General features: G+C 38.8%; 2 protein-coding genes across 2 annotated transcripts in view; one reads left to right on the top strand and one right to left on the bottom strand.

Annotated features, from left to right (window-relative positions):
* Window positions 1-15,580, bottom strand: part of LOC134659319 (WD repeat-containing protein 7) — a 135,024-nt gene that overhangs the window by 72,353 nt on the left and 47,091 nt on the right. The window lies entirely within an intron of this gene.
* On the top strand, window positions 6,341-13,245 carry LOC134659317 (cuticle protein 1-like). Its single transcript, XM_063514971.1, has 3 exons — window positions 6,341-6,491; window positions 12,148-12,408; window positions 13,072-13,245. The coding sequence occupies exons 1-3, from the start codon at window positions 6,480-6,482 to the stop codon at window positions 13,240-13,242; spliced, it is 444 nt and encodes a 147-aa protein (XP_063371041.1). The 5' UTR covers window positions 6,341-6,479; the 3' UTR covers window positions 13,243-13,245.

The following is a 15,580-nucleotide window of genomic DNA, read 5'->3' as shown; positions in this document are numbered from 1 at the left end:
TTATATAGATCGTTAGTCTTAATTAAACTATTTAGATATATAAATTGTAATCTTATCCACAATTTTTGAAGTGAAAACTTCTTTAGCGGCGCTGTGCACTTTTTGTGATGGGGAAAAAATGTTAAACTCGCGTAAGACGTAAGATGTCATTGAGTTTTCACTTCTGTCGGCACTCTCGAAGTGCAACCCGTTGTTTTTTAGGGTTCCGTAGCCAAATGGCAAAAAACGGAACCCTTATAGATTCGTCATGTCTGTCTGTCTGTCTGTCTGTCTGTCTGTCTGTCCGTCTGTCCGTCTGTCCGTCTGTCTGTCCGTCCGTATGTCACAGCCACTTTTCTCCGAAACTATAAGAACTATATTGTTGAAACTTGGTAAGTAGATGTATTCTGTGAACCGCATTAAGATTTTCACACAAAAATAGAAAAAAAAACAATAAATTTTTGGGGTTCCCCATACTTCGAACTGAAACTCAAATTTTTTTTTTTCATCAAACCCATACGTGTGGGGTATCTATGGATAGGTCTTCAAAAATGATATTGAGGTTTCTAATATCATTTTTTTCTAAACTGAATAGTTTGCGCGAGAGACACTTCCAAAGTGGTAAAATGTGTGTCCCCCCTCCTGTAACTTCTAAAATAAGAGAATGATAAAACTAAAAAAAATATATGATGTACATTACCATGCAAACTTCCACCGAAAATTGGTTTGAACGAGATCTAGTAAGTAGTTTTTTTTTATACGTCATAAATCGCCTAAATACGGAACCCTTCATGGGCGAGTCCGACTCGCACTTGGCCGCTTTTATTTTTATTTATTATGTGTAGAAAGATACATTTGACTTGCACTAGCGACATACAAACATTCGCTTGTTTCTTTTATATAAACTGGCTTGGTTCACCAGAAAATCACTTTTTAATATATTTTTTGGTTTAATACTATTAACATTTTAAACCAAGCTATGTAATCATCAAAATACAAATCAACTCAGGCAACACTTGTGGACAAACAACCTATCAAATGTTCAACCGCCTCTCGCACTAAAACTAACTAGAACAACTTAGCATTTCACAAGGTTCTAGAACAAACGATATGTCGAGAATATGAGATATATACTCAAAAGGAAACTCATTAATACATTTCCTTAATTTGCAGTATTAAATATGATTTTATTATTCAAGTATTTAGTAAAAGCCGTTGCCTTCGGTCGCCCTATGGAAGTAATTACTAATTAGATGTGATTATAGCTCTATTATGGGGTTAATGGGTGACTGAAATGTTAGAGTAGTTGACCAAGATACTTGACTACGGGGTCCCTTTGTTTCCCATAAAGTTTTAAGTCATAATATATTGTTTATCATTTGTCATATTATCATTAGTCATAAAACTGAAACCGTTAACTTTTCAGGATTTTCGTAAGGTTATCCTATAGATAGCTTTGGTTAGGTTAGGTTTGTTTTATGGCAACCCTGAAAAGTGACGCGTTTCTGAACCAAATGAATTATGAGTAACGAAAATGCGGGCAAACAATACATTATGACTTAGACATTTTTGGGAAACAATATAGAGACCCGCTTGAGCACTCAGTGAAGTAAAATTAAAATTCGTTACTTGCCTGAATAGACTCCGTCTAAGGTAACTTTGCACCGACTTGAATATAGCAAAGTGAAGTCGTTTCATTATAAACGTCGTATTTTAATTTTTTTCTTACTCCGAAATTCGAACTGTTCTGAAGACAATAAAATGTAGATTAATTATCTACTACAAATAAATCAATAGGACATTATTACACAAATTGACTAAGTCCCACAGTAAGCTCAATAAAGCTTGTGTTGTGGGTACTTAGACAACGATATACATATATATATAAATATTTATAAACACTTAAATACATAGAAAACGGATATTTGATCCTGAGTCATGCCCATGACTCAGGATCAAATATCCGTGCTCATGCATCACGAATAAATGCCCTTACCAGGATTTGAACCCAGGACCATCGGCTTAATTTCACCGCAAATAAATCACTCGCTAAAAAAACATAAAATTACGATAGATTTGTGGACAGTATATCTGCACCGATACTATAGTGCAATGCAACCACGTGAATGAAAATGGAACAATATAGGCATAATAACCTGGACCTTACTCCATTCAGTTAACATTCAAAATCGCATGCGATACAGTAAACTTACGGACCAATTCTTATCATGTGCGGTTACCGCATTCGAGGCAGCGTGAGGTGAATATTGTCACAATACGGTAATTATAGCTTTTACAATCGACAGGGAGATATACCCAGTATAACATGATCCCTAGACTTTTTTTACTCTTAAGCGTGGGCGGGGCAGGCCCAGGCAGAGATGGCGGGACGACTTTGACGCCTTTCTTAACCTTTTGGACGCCAATGACCGATTTAACCGCACCGTAGGTTCAACGCCAAAGACCGATTAATCGGTCACAGAGCAACATCGACCTACGTGTCCTAGGTGTATATTACATAAAGTTCAACTTCAGTTTTGACACTTCAATGATGTGGCGTCTGAGTGACAGCTTTAGTGTTTGACACGGCGTGGAAAAGGTTAACAACTGGCCCGAAGAAGCGCTGAATCGGGAGTTATGGAGAACCAGGGGAGAGGCCTTTGCCCAGCAGTGGGACACACAAATAGGCTAAGAAAAAAAAATGGAAAGCGGTCATCTGGCATACCACATCGGCACGGCGATGACGAGTACACTTACACAATTTTCATAAACTTCGCAAGAGAAATATCTGTTTTTTTTTATCGATATAAAGTTTTTTTTTAATAATGTTGTGGTGTGTGGTGTAAATAAGGTGGCAAACAGGAATACGGCCCACCCGATGGTAAGCGGTAACCGTAGCCCGGATGCCTGTGACGTCAGCAACAGTGATGTATTACAATTATCGCACCTGTCACCGTGGTGAAATAGGAGCCAGATGCCAGACTTGTACTGTACTGTACTGTACTGGCCTCCAGTAAACTTTGTGAATAACCAATGTAGTTCACGACTTCACGCATTGTTACATGAATCACATGAACCACATAAAAAACAAACGAAATAGGTGACATGTGTGTCAAAGCCACATATAGAAGACGAACCTTTTTGGCACCATCTTTCTTGATGACACATGTCTTTTCATTCAAGTTATTCGATGTTTTAGCCAGCTTGTGAAAAAGGAAGGTTTTTAAATGCGTGTATAAGTTAAAGCTTGCAGCTTAGAAACTGGGGGTCAGGGTTCAATCCCCGGCTTTTAAAAATGAGCTTTTTGGAGGCTTAAATTAATACGAAATATCACTTATGAAATAAAACTATTAAAAGTGAATCAGAGCACAAATATCAAATTACTAAAATACGGCATTGAAATCTAGATTCCATAAGTAGATTAGGTTTCTCAATTATCTAGATCCAGTTACGAGCATGGATAAGTATAGTTGTATATTGCTTATTATAGGTAATTATTAATTATCTGCTATAAATGTGCCGAACGTCTTGTTTAATGGGTGATTTTAATGGTATGTTAACTATATGATCTAAAAACATCCCTCACGTTTACTACAGGAATGGTTATGATTTTAGCAGTATATGTATGTTAGTGTGTTCCACCATGTAACAGTTAACAGTTGTACATTTCACTTTATTCCAAATTTGGAAATTCTTATATGTAAGTTTTACTCAGAATCACGAGCTCTTTCGATCCTAACAAGAAAAAAGTGTCCCAATATATCCATACATTTTTCATTTCTCCCATTCTTTTACCGTCATACAAAGTGTATGAAAAATTTTAACGAAATGGAAAACAAATCTTGTTAAAATCACATGCCTGGAACTAGTATATCTTAAAATGAGTCGCACGACTTGACATGTGAAGCGAAAGCACACTAGTACACCACTAGTTGTTTTTGTCCTAAGTTATTGCCTAGATACCTAGTCACACTGAAACTTAAAGCTATGCCTAGGCATAGAGAAAAAAATACATAGAGTGCTCACTCCATACATCAGTTTTAGTACCAAAAAGACTATTAGCATCTAGTATCGAATAGCGGAACTATCAGTACTGCTACTTGACAATAGATGTAGCACCGACCGGAAAGTCTTATGCTGTTGAGATAAGACTTTCCGGTCGGTGCGACATCTATTGTCAAGTAGCAGTACTGATAGTTCCGCTACTCGATGCTAGATGTAGCCACTGAAATTAATAGTCTGAACTGATGTATGGAGTGAGCACTCTTGTCTTACTTATTTCTCTATGGCCTAGGGTAAACAACCTTTGTAAATCTAGTTCGGAGGCGGAATCTGTCGGAACGCGGGAAGGCCACCCAGCTGACGCCATACCCAGCCGCTGTTACAAGGGCGATACTGGAACTAATATTACTTATGTTTTGGGAAAAAAGTTTCCAAAGCCAGGAAATTAGAAAGGATCAAAAGATTAGTGCGCGCTGGGCGAAATTTGCGACGGAAGATTTCGCGATTGCGCGAATGTTGACGAAAAAACATCCGAATAGACATCTTTTTAGTAAGTAACTTAGTAGTAAGTGCCGATGCAGTCTGGGATGGAACATATCCTAGACTGCATCGGCACTTTCCATCAGGTGAGATTGTGTTAAAATGTTTACCTTTTTCTAATAACTTCAGACGGATAGACAGACGGACAGCGGAGTCTTAGTAATAGGGGCCCGTTTTTACCCTTTGGGTACGGAACCCTAAAAATAGATTAGGTCAGGTCATGACCGCAGATAACCTAACAAAGCATACCATACCTAATCATACAGATTTATGTTTGATCTTATAATAATACGTAAATAAACAGCTGACGACATACCCAGCCGCTGTTGCGATTTGCATGGCAGAACGAATCGCTCTCAATAAATATATTCATTAATTTATACAATATTTGAGTTAGGCATTTTTATTTCCGCACCTCATGGACCACCAGACCAGTCTTGGGCTTAATTTTTAACTTGCTGTTTTTATGAAAACTGCAATCGCCGAAGATTGCAAAAAGACATCCTGATGGCTGAAATATCAACCAGCAAGAAAAAACAAGTGCATCCTAAAACCAACTTAACTTTGCCGGTGGTGAAAATTCAAACTAAATTTCGCGGTATTATTCTCGCTTGACATATGAGCGGTGGCGCCACTGTCGGCGGTAATGTTGAGTGGTGCTCTAAATGTCAGGGCGCACGGTGCGACATTTTTGTATTTGGATAAAGGAGCTTCCTGCTCCACCCATCGGATCAACACTTTTGTACATGACTATGCGTAGAGTTGTGAATGTTTAGAGGCGGCAAGGAAAAAATTAATAATTTCATTTATTTATGTCAATACTAGCGACCCGGGTTAACAAACAATTCGCACGGGTTAACAAACTATACATAAACCTTCCTCTTGAATCACTCTATCTATTAAAAAAACCGCATCAAAATCCGTTGCGTAGTTTTAAAGATCTAAGCACACATAAGGATAGACAGACAGCGGGAAGCGACTTTTATACTATGTAGTGATAGGGATTACAACTTTACGTAATAGTTGCTCATGTTTTATGATAGATGGCGTATAATTCTTTCGTATCGCTGTCGCGTAGTAGTATAGGTACTACAAGAAAGGAGTAATTTTTGAAGTGAAAACTTCTTTAGCGGCGCTGTGCACTTTTTGTGATGGGGAAAAAATGTTAAACTCGCGAGAGCGTAAGACGTAAGACGTAAGATGTCATTGAGTTTTCACTTCGGTCGGCATTCCCGGAGTGCAACCCGTTGTTTTTTTTTCTATTAGAATTTGAATGATGGATAGTTTTTTCATCTATTTTAACAGTCTTGGTGTCATCCTTTTGAATGAAACGCTGTTGTTTCAATAGCTAAGTATAAATAACAACGTTTTAGGCTTAATAATAACAACTTAACTTTGATTATTTTTTTCAAATGATAGAAGGTAAATGAAAAAAACACGACTGTTTTTGGTCCATAAATAAGGATTTAACTAAATTTTTACTAGAATTGGTATGAAAGATGTTCATGAATTACGTATAAGTTTCCGGATTTCCTTAAATTCTGTATTGTGTATTTTTCACTTTTTACTCTTATTTATTGACGCTCCGATTCTTTATTTATAAGAACATAAGTAACATAACCTTATTAGGGATCTAAACTACACCAGCTTGCAATTTTTATTACAATCATAAAACCATTTTGTATTACCTGATTTCATAAATAAAAATCATTTCTATGTGGGAAAAAACATTATCAATATCAATCACGCATATAATTCCTAATTAGTCTTATACAGAACACGGAAACTGATACCTACAATCAGCTCTAGCCCTTCCTATGCCCACAAAAAGATACTTTATCGTAGCAATGATTACTGGGCACTTTCAATACAGCTGAACAGCAACGCCCGTATAAAAGACCCAACGCACCGCTGGACAGCATTCAGTAGCTATCTAGCAGTCTGACAAGAAGTGCAAGATGAGATTTCTGGTAAATTTTCTTCTTAAAAAAAAAACAAAAGTGATAACGGGTTACGAAATTTAAAAACAAAAAACCTGAACGCACCCTTAAAATTTTAATCGCTGGTTTTCGAACGCGTTCCAATTTTCCCGCGTAAATTTGACAAGTGATTTTTTTTTAAGTGTTCAAAGTGGCCAGTACACCGTTATCATTTTACGTCAAATGAGGATGAAACCTTGCTATAGCTGGTCAACCAAATCTTGTCAGTAAAAAAAGGCGCGAAATTCAAATTTTCTATGGGAAGATATCCCTTCGCGCCTACATTTTTCAAATTTGCCGCCTTTTTCTACTGTCAAGATCTGGTTGACCAAGTATAGTTCGAAAGCTGTTATTGTCGTTTTTGGATGTGATAAAAAAAACATTTAATTGATTTGGCAAGGTTACATGCGTATCAACTTTTTTGCATAATATTCAATAGTGTCATAATAACTGTTTTACTGCATTGTCATATGAGCTGTTATAACCTTTCGGAACTGATGTAGTGTTGCTTACGATTTGCATTATGTTAAGTAGTTTATACACGTGTCAATCTGTCAATCAAGTTCGTTACATTTGTCACATTCCTATTTTAAGTTTCTTAGAACCGGTCTATTAAATACTTAGATTTCTTTTAAAATAATATGAACTTGAGTTTTATAATTTAATTTACCAAGTTGGAATAACAAGTAACAGGATTCACTCATGAAAAAAAATAACTACTTAAATAATTCAAATCACTATTTAAACGTAACTCGTTATTTAAAAACTCGTTAATCAAACAATTACAACGTTATTTCAACTCCAATAAAATTAATCATTCAAATAAAGAACATATCACAGGCCGTTTAAATTTACAGCTGCCATATATTAAATGCATTCGGATTAATTAAATATGGACCTTAATAGGCGGTAATAAAGATTGTTATGGTCGCGTAATGGCAATTGTATGTGAAGGTCGTTCATGCCCGCGACGATGTTCGCATATAAAATGTATCTCTCTATACGTGATACATATTGAAAAAGTTTAAATGTTTTGTACAGGTAGTGGAGATATGTCTTTTTGGTATAAAGTATTTTTGTATTTGCTAACTGGCGACAAATAGAGCATTTCTCAATACCTATCTAAAAATATAAATATTTCAAACCACATTGAACGAGGGATATATTAACATTATCAAACGTATTTTTGTACACATAGTTTTACAATTGTCTTATAGATTTAGTCCTGCAAAGTCAAGTACAAATCACAGAAATGATAGCTGTCTTTGGGTTGGAAGGTCAGATGGCAGTCGCTTTCGTAAAAACTAGTGCCCACGGCAATTCCTGGAATTAGTTACTAAGCGGACCCCAGGCTCCCATGGCCGTGGCAAAATGCCAGGACAACGTGAGGAGGATGATGACGATAGTCTATGTCTTCGCCATCTGATAGAGTCGGATCAAGCTCTACAAAGAGTTTGCGTTAACCACTGACAATCCAACCTCTAGACTGAGCTTAGGCCAATTCTTTCATGAAACTGATGCTGCCAAAAATACGGGGGTGCGGGGGGACGAGGTGAGCGAATCCCGTGCCGTGATTGGTCCGTTCAAAGACACGGACCAATCACGGCACGTGATTGACTCGAAGATGGAGTAACGCTACCGTATGTGTGGCATAGGGGGTAGCGCGACTATGCTATGTCTAGAGGTTGGATTGTCTGTGGCGTTAACAAAATGAGGAAGTCTCACTATAAACGTCAAATTGATATATGATCAATATATGACGTATATTATGGCACTTCCACATATTGATTCGTAAAAATCGGTGCCGAGTTAGTTTTAGACGGACGCTAAAATATTTATTGCAACTGCATATTTTTTATATTTTATCTAGTTCCACAAATCCCAAATTAATCAATTACTTAGGTACTCGTTATTAACTTATTAATAACACTTATTGAGTAAAATCTAGAACAGTTATTTAAAACGGGAATTTAATTACAAACCCATTCTAAATTACGTATATTATAAAGACAAATGCCTTCTAAATCGTACAACTTACGCATTGCAACATGACAACGAATTTACGCGACAATTCCAACTGTCTGTTGCGAAACCGACCACGCCCTAGACTTAGGAATAGAACCAGTAGGTACCTAGGTAATAATCTAGAACAATCGTAGAATTTAGATTCGGTGGACCATAACTTATAGGTACTGTGGTTATAAGGTAATGTGAACATATTACGGGACAATATCTCTCAAATCTATATAAGTAAGCAGTACTTATTAAGTACTAAACAGTACGTATAAAAACGAACGAACGAAACGTAACGCACGAACATACATGTGGGTAGGCTCTCGTTTAAGCAAATTTTAGTACGAGACATAAAAATGTACAAAATGTTCAAGACTCAAATAGAAAGACATTTGAGCTAATCCGCCAAAGCTCGTAGTCCCGGGGTGCATTAATAACTCATCGATATACGCTAAATTACACTTATACGTGTGTGTATAAAATACTTATAGTATTGATAATTGCTGTCAAACCACTAGATGACTTGACTACATTCCTACTAATATGTAGCTATAATATGTAGCGTAAATTAGCTCTTCACGCCCGCTGAACCAATTTAAATGAAATTTGGTATGGAGATATTTTAAGACCCGAGGATGGACATAGGATAGTTTCTATCAATCAATGATCATCCCACGCAGAGGCAGTCACGGGCAGAAACTAATAAGTCTAATAACTAGTGTACTAACTAACATAAGAACACCTTGTAATACCATGGTTGCAATAAAGAATTATGATTATGATTATGATTAATATTTAATAAGCCATTTTTATATTTAACCAACCGGTTCGTTTAGCTTTGTTTGCATTGCATTGCATCAACCGTATTTAACGATGCGGTAACGTTAAAAATCAAACTGAATTTTTGTACCACTTTTTTCCCATTTGCACGCACTTAGGTATTTTCAGTTTTTTTATCAGGAGGGTTTCATGCAGCCGGCCACCAAACTAAAAGATGTATTCATAGGTCAAAAAAAATCAAAGGTTTTCTTTTACTAACTATCCGCATGATCTTTTATCTAAACCAGAGCAAGCAAATTTAGGCCATTGCCACAGGTTCAACAGTTGTGCGGTGTCGCCACATTCCTTTTCTGGGAAACAATACGTGTTTAAAATAAATCGTTTGCCATTACCACCTTGTTATTAAAGAAGGACGTATGTAACAATACAACAGAACTAGGGATTGCTCCCGGTACTGAGTTTGTATGGCGAGAACCGGGATACAAACTCAGTACCGGGAGCAAACCCTAAACAGAACCAGTGAGGGCCTAGGGCACACTTAGGGTCTTTCCAGCGTCGGCGTCAAGCCAACTCTATGACTGCTGCTCGACGCAACATCGGCGCAACGCAATTTTACATAACGCTGACTAGACGCCGACGCTCGAAAGACGTCGTCTAGTCAGCGCTATGGAAAATGACGTCGCTGCGCAGTTGCGCAAACGTTGCGTCGAGCAGCAGCTATAAAGTTGACCAGACGCCGACGCTTGACAGACGCTAATGTCTAAGAAGAATAAATGCTCAAGGTACTCTAGCGTTTGCGCTTCGAATCCAGCAACATATAAATTAGTTTGATGTATTCAAAAGGTACTTTAATACAAGATACAGTACGTAGCGCCCCCCCCCCCTTTTTAAATATATTTCGTTAAATTTAAATAATCACGATTATTTAGCAGTGGCGCTAGTGTGCACGTTGATGGGCTCTTAAAAAAATAATTCAACCGTGCCTATAATCATTCCTTTGGGAGCGTTTTAAACAATCGTAGCATTACTGCAACCAGTAATCAAAGCGCAATGCAAAGCAGTTTTGCCACATAATGCAATTCGCCTATTAACTTCTGTAGTAACGTTGCAGTGGATTCTTCGCTGAAATTGGGTTATTTTTTGTACGTATTGGACTTCAATTATCATAAATTTGGCTGGAATTTAGGAATTGATTGATGTGTTGATTGGTCTACAGTCAGCAGCATAAGTTGCTAAGCGTGCGAGGTGTTCAAAATTACATTGACGCGCTCTTATTCTCTTGACAATAAAGTCGCGTCAAGATCATTTTGAACACCTCGCCCGCTTAGCAACTATTGCCGCTGACTAAATGCCTTTAAACTTTAAAGGCATCCGCTAGATGGCGCGGATGCGCGGGGCGGGAGAACGGGTGCGACGGGGTTTTAGTTTTACCACAGAATAAATAATAGTACTAAGTACAGAAGACTCACTCTCTAACAAAACGCGTCTGTTACGATCAGCACAGATATGACCGCTAGGTGGCGACAGCGCCACGCGCGGCTTATGGCTTTCCCCAAAATTGGGGCCGAACGGATGTACTTTTAGCTACCTGTAGCAAAGCGACGAAATCGCAGAGTGAGACACGCCTGGTTTTACCTACAATGGCACCCGCTTGCGTGCGCCCGCGCCATCTAGCTGACGCTTTCAGAGATAAATCACTACATAGTATAAAACAAAGTCGCTTCCCGCTGCCTGTCTGACCCTATGTATGTTAGATCTTTAAAACTACGCAACGGATTTTGATGCGGTTTTTTTAATAGATAGAGTGATTCAAGAGGAAGGTTTATGTATAATTTGTTAACCCGTGCGAAGCCGGGGCGGGTCGCTAGTTCTCTCATAATTATTAAAATCCACAAAGCACAATATAGAGACAGACAATCAGGTACCTAAACTGATTAAACGGTCTACTGAGCTGAGGAAGTACATAGCGCAATTGTAGCGTAATAATGAATACATAGGATATTGCGAACGGATGTGATTCGAATGCTTACATATTTATGGACGCGTTTCCGTCTTAGCTGGTAATTAGATTAGTGGTTTGAATTTAGATGAGATTGGGTAAATAGTGTTTATTGTAATGAGAGCCTAATTCGTTAGTTATTCAATGAAATTGATTTTTATTTTGATTTTACCTATCTTACAATTTGCTTAGCTCAATTTACTAGGAATAATCTGTTTATTGGTAGATGTTCAAACTTTATTTCGCAGCTGCCTTTTTTGCTGACTTGACGAACCAAATTTTAAATAGAACCCATGTAAGGCCATCTCGCGGGTTTAAAGGATAGACGGGCGGGGAGATATCTGCCGTCACAACTTACGCGCGGCGCACCATATCTTTTTCCCTTCTAATTCCCTGATTTTACGCCTTTTACCCCATGCAGCCCTAATCACGACACGTTGCAGTTTTGCCTCTACGAAGCATTTTCGCTACCGGGAAACCCATGTTATCGGCTACCCTCGTAAGCTCCCGTGTACTTGTACAAGTACAAATTAAATTCGAGTTGTGAACTCATATAGAAATAAAAGAAAGTTCCAAATTCAAAAGCGCTAAAATTGCCCTGGGTCTTACGAGGCTACGACCGTAGCTCAGCGGTGTGTTAAACCTAAATGTAAGGCCTGAGTGGACGCTCTTGTTGTGCGTGCAGCGGGGCGGGGCGTGCGGCGTGCATGTTAAACAAATGCAAGCGTATAGGAGCGGCCTTAGTGCACGCTGCTCTAATCACTTGGGAGCCCGACGCCACGCTGCACGCCCCGCCGAACGCTCTGCTTCGAGCGTCCACTCAGGCCTTACACTAACCATCACGTTTCCTCCCAGATCGCTTTCGCCGCCGTCCTCGGCTACGCCTCGGCCTCGGCCATCCTGCCCCTCGCGTACGGCATCAACGCCGGCGACGCGCAGGCGGCCGCCATCGACGCCACCGTGGCCGCGCAGGACCATGCGCGCGCGGCGATTGAGGGTAATCTCCGGGCGAACGAGGCCGCGGTGCAGTGGAATACCGAGGCCGTGCGCCAGGCCGCCGAGGCCTCGAGGGACATCAATGAGAACGCTTACTGGAATGGCGTCGCCGCTTCCCAGGTAAACATGTTTATTTATTTTATCACGCTAGTGGGGAGGACAAAAATTGTATAGGAAATAGTTGCTAGTTATTAGCAAATGTGGCTTCGAAAGTTGCTGTATTTAGCAACTTTTTTAAACTAAATAGCCATTCTATTTCACTATGCTAGAAAAATTGCTAAAATGTATTGGCAACTTTCCGTTAAAACTTTGCTAAGTTTAGCAACTTTCCCAAATAACCAAAAGATGAAAAGTTGTGGAATTGTTCGCTTCCCAGGTATGGGAGAAAAATTAAAATGTGTGGGGAACAAGATTCCGACGGTAAAATTTTGCTCCGAAACTTGCTAGATTTAGCAAGTTAGTTGCCAATTTTAACGTTTCTAATCCGTCAAACTACTAAATGTTCGCACGATTAAAAAATCGCTCGATAAAGGTCCCATAAAAACCTCAAACTTGACTAAAAAAGTAAATATAAATATTCCTGATTTGATCAAACAAATAACTAAAATCAAAAAAACGGTCCCACAAGAACTCATCATCATCATTTCAGCTATGTATCGCCCACTGCTGAGCATAGGTATCTCTTCGAGTACGCCACTTGTGCCGTTCCTGAGCTAATCTCATCCAGAAGTGACCCGCAAAAAAAACTAAACCTCTAACTAAACACATTTCAATTAATTTCAGAACGTCGTAGCCGCCGCCCAATCGCAAGCCGCCGCCCTAAACGGCATCGCCGCCGCCCGCGCCGGCCTGTGGGGCGCCCACGCCGCGCCCCTCGCCCCCGTGGCCGCCTGGGGCGCCCCCCTCCTCCACGGCGGTCTGGGCTACCATGGCGCCGCTCTGCGCGCGTGGTAAAACCGCGAAACTACTGACGGCGCTAACCAGAGATGCCTTGGGATGTTTTGTTTAAACATTCTAAAGGATTTGTCAACTAGAAGTTAATAAAGCTCATTGCTGTAGGCTACATCATATAGTCGTTTGTGTGACTGGTACATAATGAAAGGCATTAAAGCACGAGTGTGGATTTATGAAACGAGCGAAGCGAGTTTTATAAAAGGAACACAAGTGTTTTAATGCCTAATTATGTTTAGGCCTTTGACACGCTCGCAAAATCTAATCGCAGTTGCGTTACAGTCATTTAAATACGCGACTGTTAAACTCGCGCAAAAAAACACAGTGCGTTAAGGATTTTGTAGTTGTTCCTGGTCAAATTATGGTGTGTTTATAGCAGAGCTCAAAAGTGAACTCTAATAACAATTTTATAAAGTTCAAATCACTGTAAACTTCACCATATTCGCAATTTGAGTACTAGTCTCATCTTTGCTTAAATCGGACTATGTTCAGTCTATAGTGGTCTTTATATCAATGTCTATAAGTTTCATGTTTCTCTGGTTAGTTATACGTACGAACTGGATCTGATAGGAAACAACGATTGCTCAGCGGAAAACAAACGGTCTCATTTAGTAACTCTCTTTGTAGATACCATAATGCCATCACTGCCAAAGTGTAAATAAATACACATTTTTAAGACGATCCTGATATTTTATTTATCCTCCTCCCTTAACCTCCTGAGACCCAGAAGCATTTGTTTTGTTTTTGAATTTGGAATCCTTAACAGTTACTCAATGAAAGTTCAAAATATTTTTTGGAATATGTACAAAAATTTGTACGCGGGGACTTAGGAGGTTAAGGCTCTTTTAAACGGCGCACGAACTCGTATACAATTTTAGTTACATTGCGGACCATTGAGGTTACATCAATTCAGCCGACCGATCAAATGACACAATGTAAAGAAACTCGCATGCGAGTTCTCACACCGTCTAAATGAGCCCTTACCCTTTAGAGCAGTAAGAAAGTTTAAGCTAATAGAAATAAATCATAAATGCAGAAAAGATAAAGAAAGATGGCGTGGGGACAGGAGGCCCTGGTCGATATTATAAAGTCGACAAGAGAACTTATAATCTAAACCAAGGACCATATCGTTCAAGTCTAAACACACTGCCGTATTCGAACTTCAAGATATTCACAAGAGACGACACGTACTAGATCCATTCTAGATACGTTATAGTTTAGATTTCAACTAGTTCTCTTTTGCAGCGCAATTCGGGCAACAAATGTCACTTTTACGTTAGATAGAGTTAGATATGTATATTAGATGTGAATTGGATCTCTAAGCCATATCTTGTGAAAATCGTTCACGAGTATCTCCAGAATCGCGCAAATGTCAAATTTGACAGGTTAGATCGTAAACATATCGTTATCGTATCTTGGTGATGTCTAAAAGATATCTAACAGATGTCTATTTCAAAATCCGAATCGGGTCCACAGTTACGAGTATATGCATAGAAAATTCTCATTTTGACGTCTGTCACAACTAAACAGGACATTCCAGTTAAATGGTTCTACTGAACCATAAAACAGAGCAAGGCCAAAAACAGACCAACCAGAGACAAAACCCGATTCCTGCATAGTACCTACCTAATAAAACCATTAAAGGTCCTTACAACGCCCTGATCTTAGCAAAGATAGCTAATGGTACTTTTGAACCGGTATTTTGCTTACATTAATGCTATATTTGTCTGGGGTGACAAGATAAGTGACAGCTCGCTATAGTTCGTTTTGTTAGCATTAGTAAAAAGGTAAACATATCTTGACGTATCTTTTTATTGAAAAACACTTTTGAACAATAAGTTACGGCAAATATGTAACAATTATGAATCATATACGATTATTTACATTCTTTTGCTTTCATAAGTAATAGTTACTGATTTTTAAAAGGCGTGTTTCAATTAAAAGACACGTCAAGGTCGCGTAGTCTTTTTCTAATGCTAAAAAAACGAACTATAACTAATATTATAAATGCAAAAGTAACACTGTCTGCCTGTATTACCTCGCCGATTTAGATGAAATTTGGTATAGGGATAGTATGAGTCCCGAGGATGGGCAAAGGATAGTTTTTATCAATCATCAATATCATCATCATCTCATTCAGACGAAACGCAGGCAGAATCTAGTAATATTTAGGTGAGCGCTGATGGTTTAGCCGTATAAGACATGCGTCTTCCTAACAGGTGGCAGGTTCGAATTAGAACCTCGGTTCTTAGTAATGTCGGTAGTTATGAGTTTCTTCTATCCTCTCGCACATAGAAAGACAGTGCCCATCAGTGGGGCGTATATAAGCTGAGATTATTAT

This window comes from Cydia amplana, chromosome 24, assembly GCF_948474715.1.
Source record: "Cydia amplana chromosome 24, ilCydAmpl1.1, whole genome shotgun sequence".
NCBI classification, from domain to species: domain Eukaryota; kingdom Metazoa; phylum Arthropoda; class Insecta; order Lepidoptera; family Tortricidae; genus Cydia; species Cydia amplana.
Note: the sequence above shows the minus strand (reverse complement) of the source record. Positions and strands in the feature narration are given on the sequence as shown.

Excerpts from the sequence above, each read along its gene's own strand:
- LOC134659317 (XM_063514971.1), top strand. Across the intron at positions 12,409-13,071 it reads ATGGCGTCGCCGCTTCCCAG|AACGTCGTAGCCGCCGCCCA; the intron begins GTAAACATGTTT and ends AATTAATTTCAG.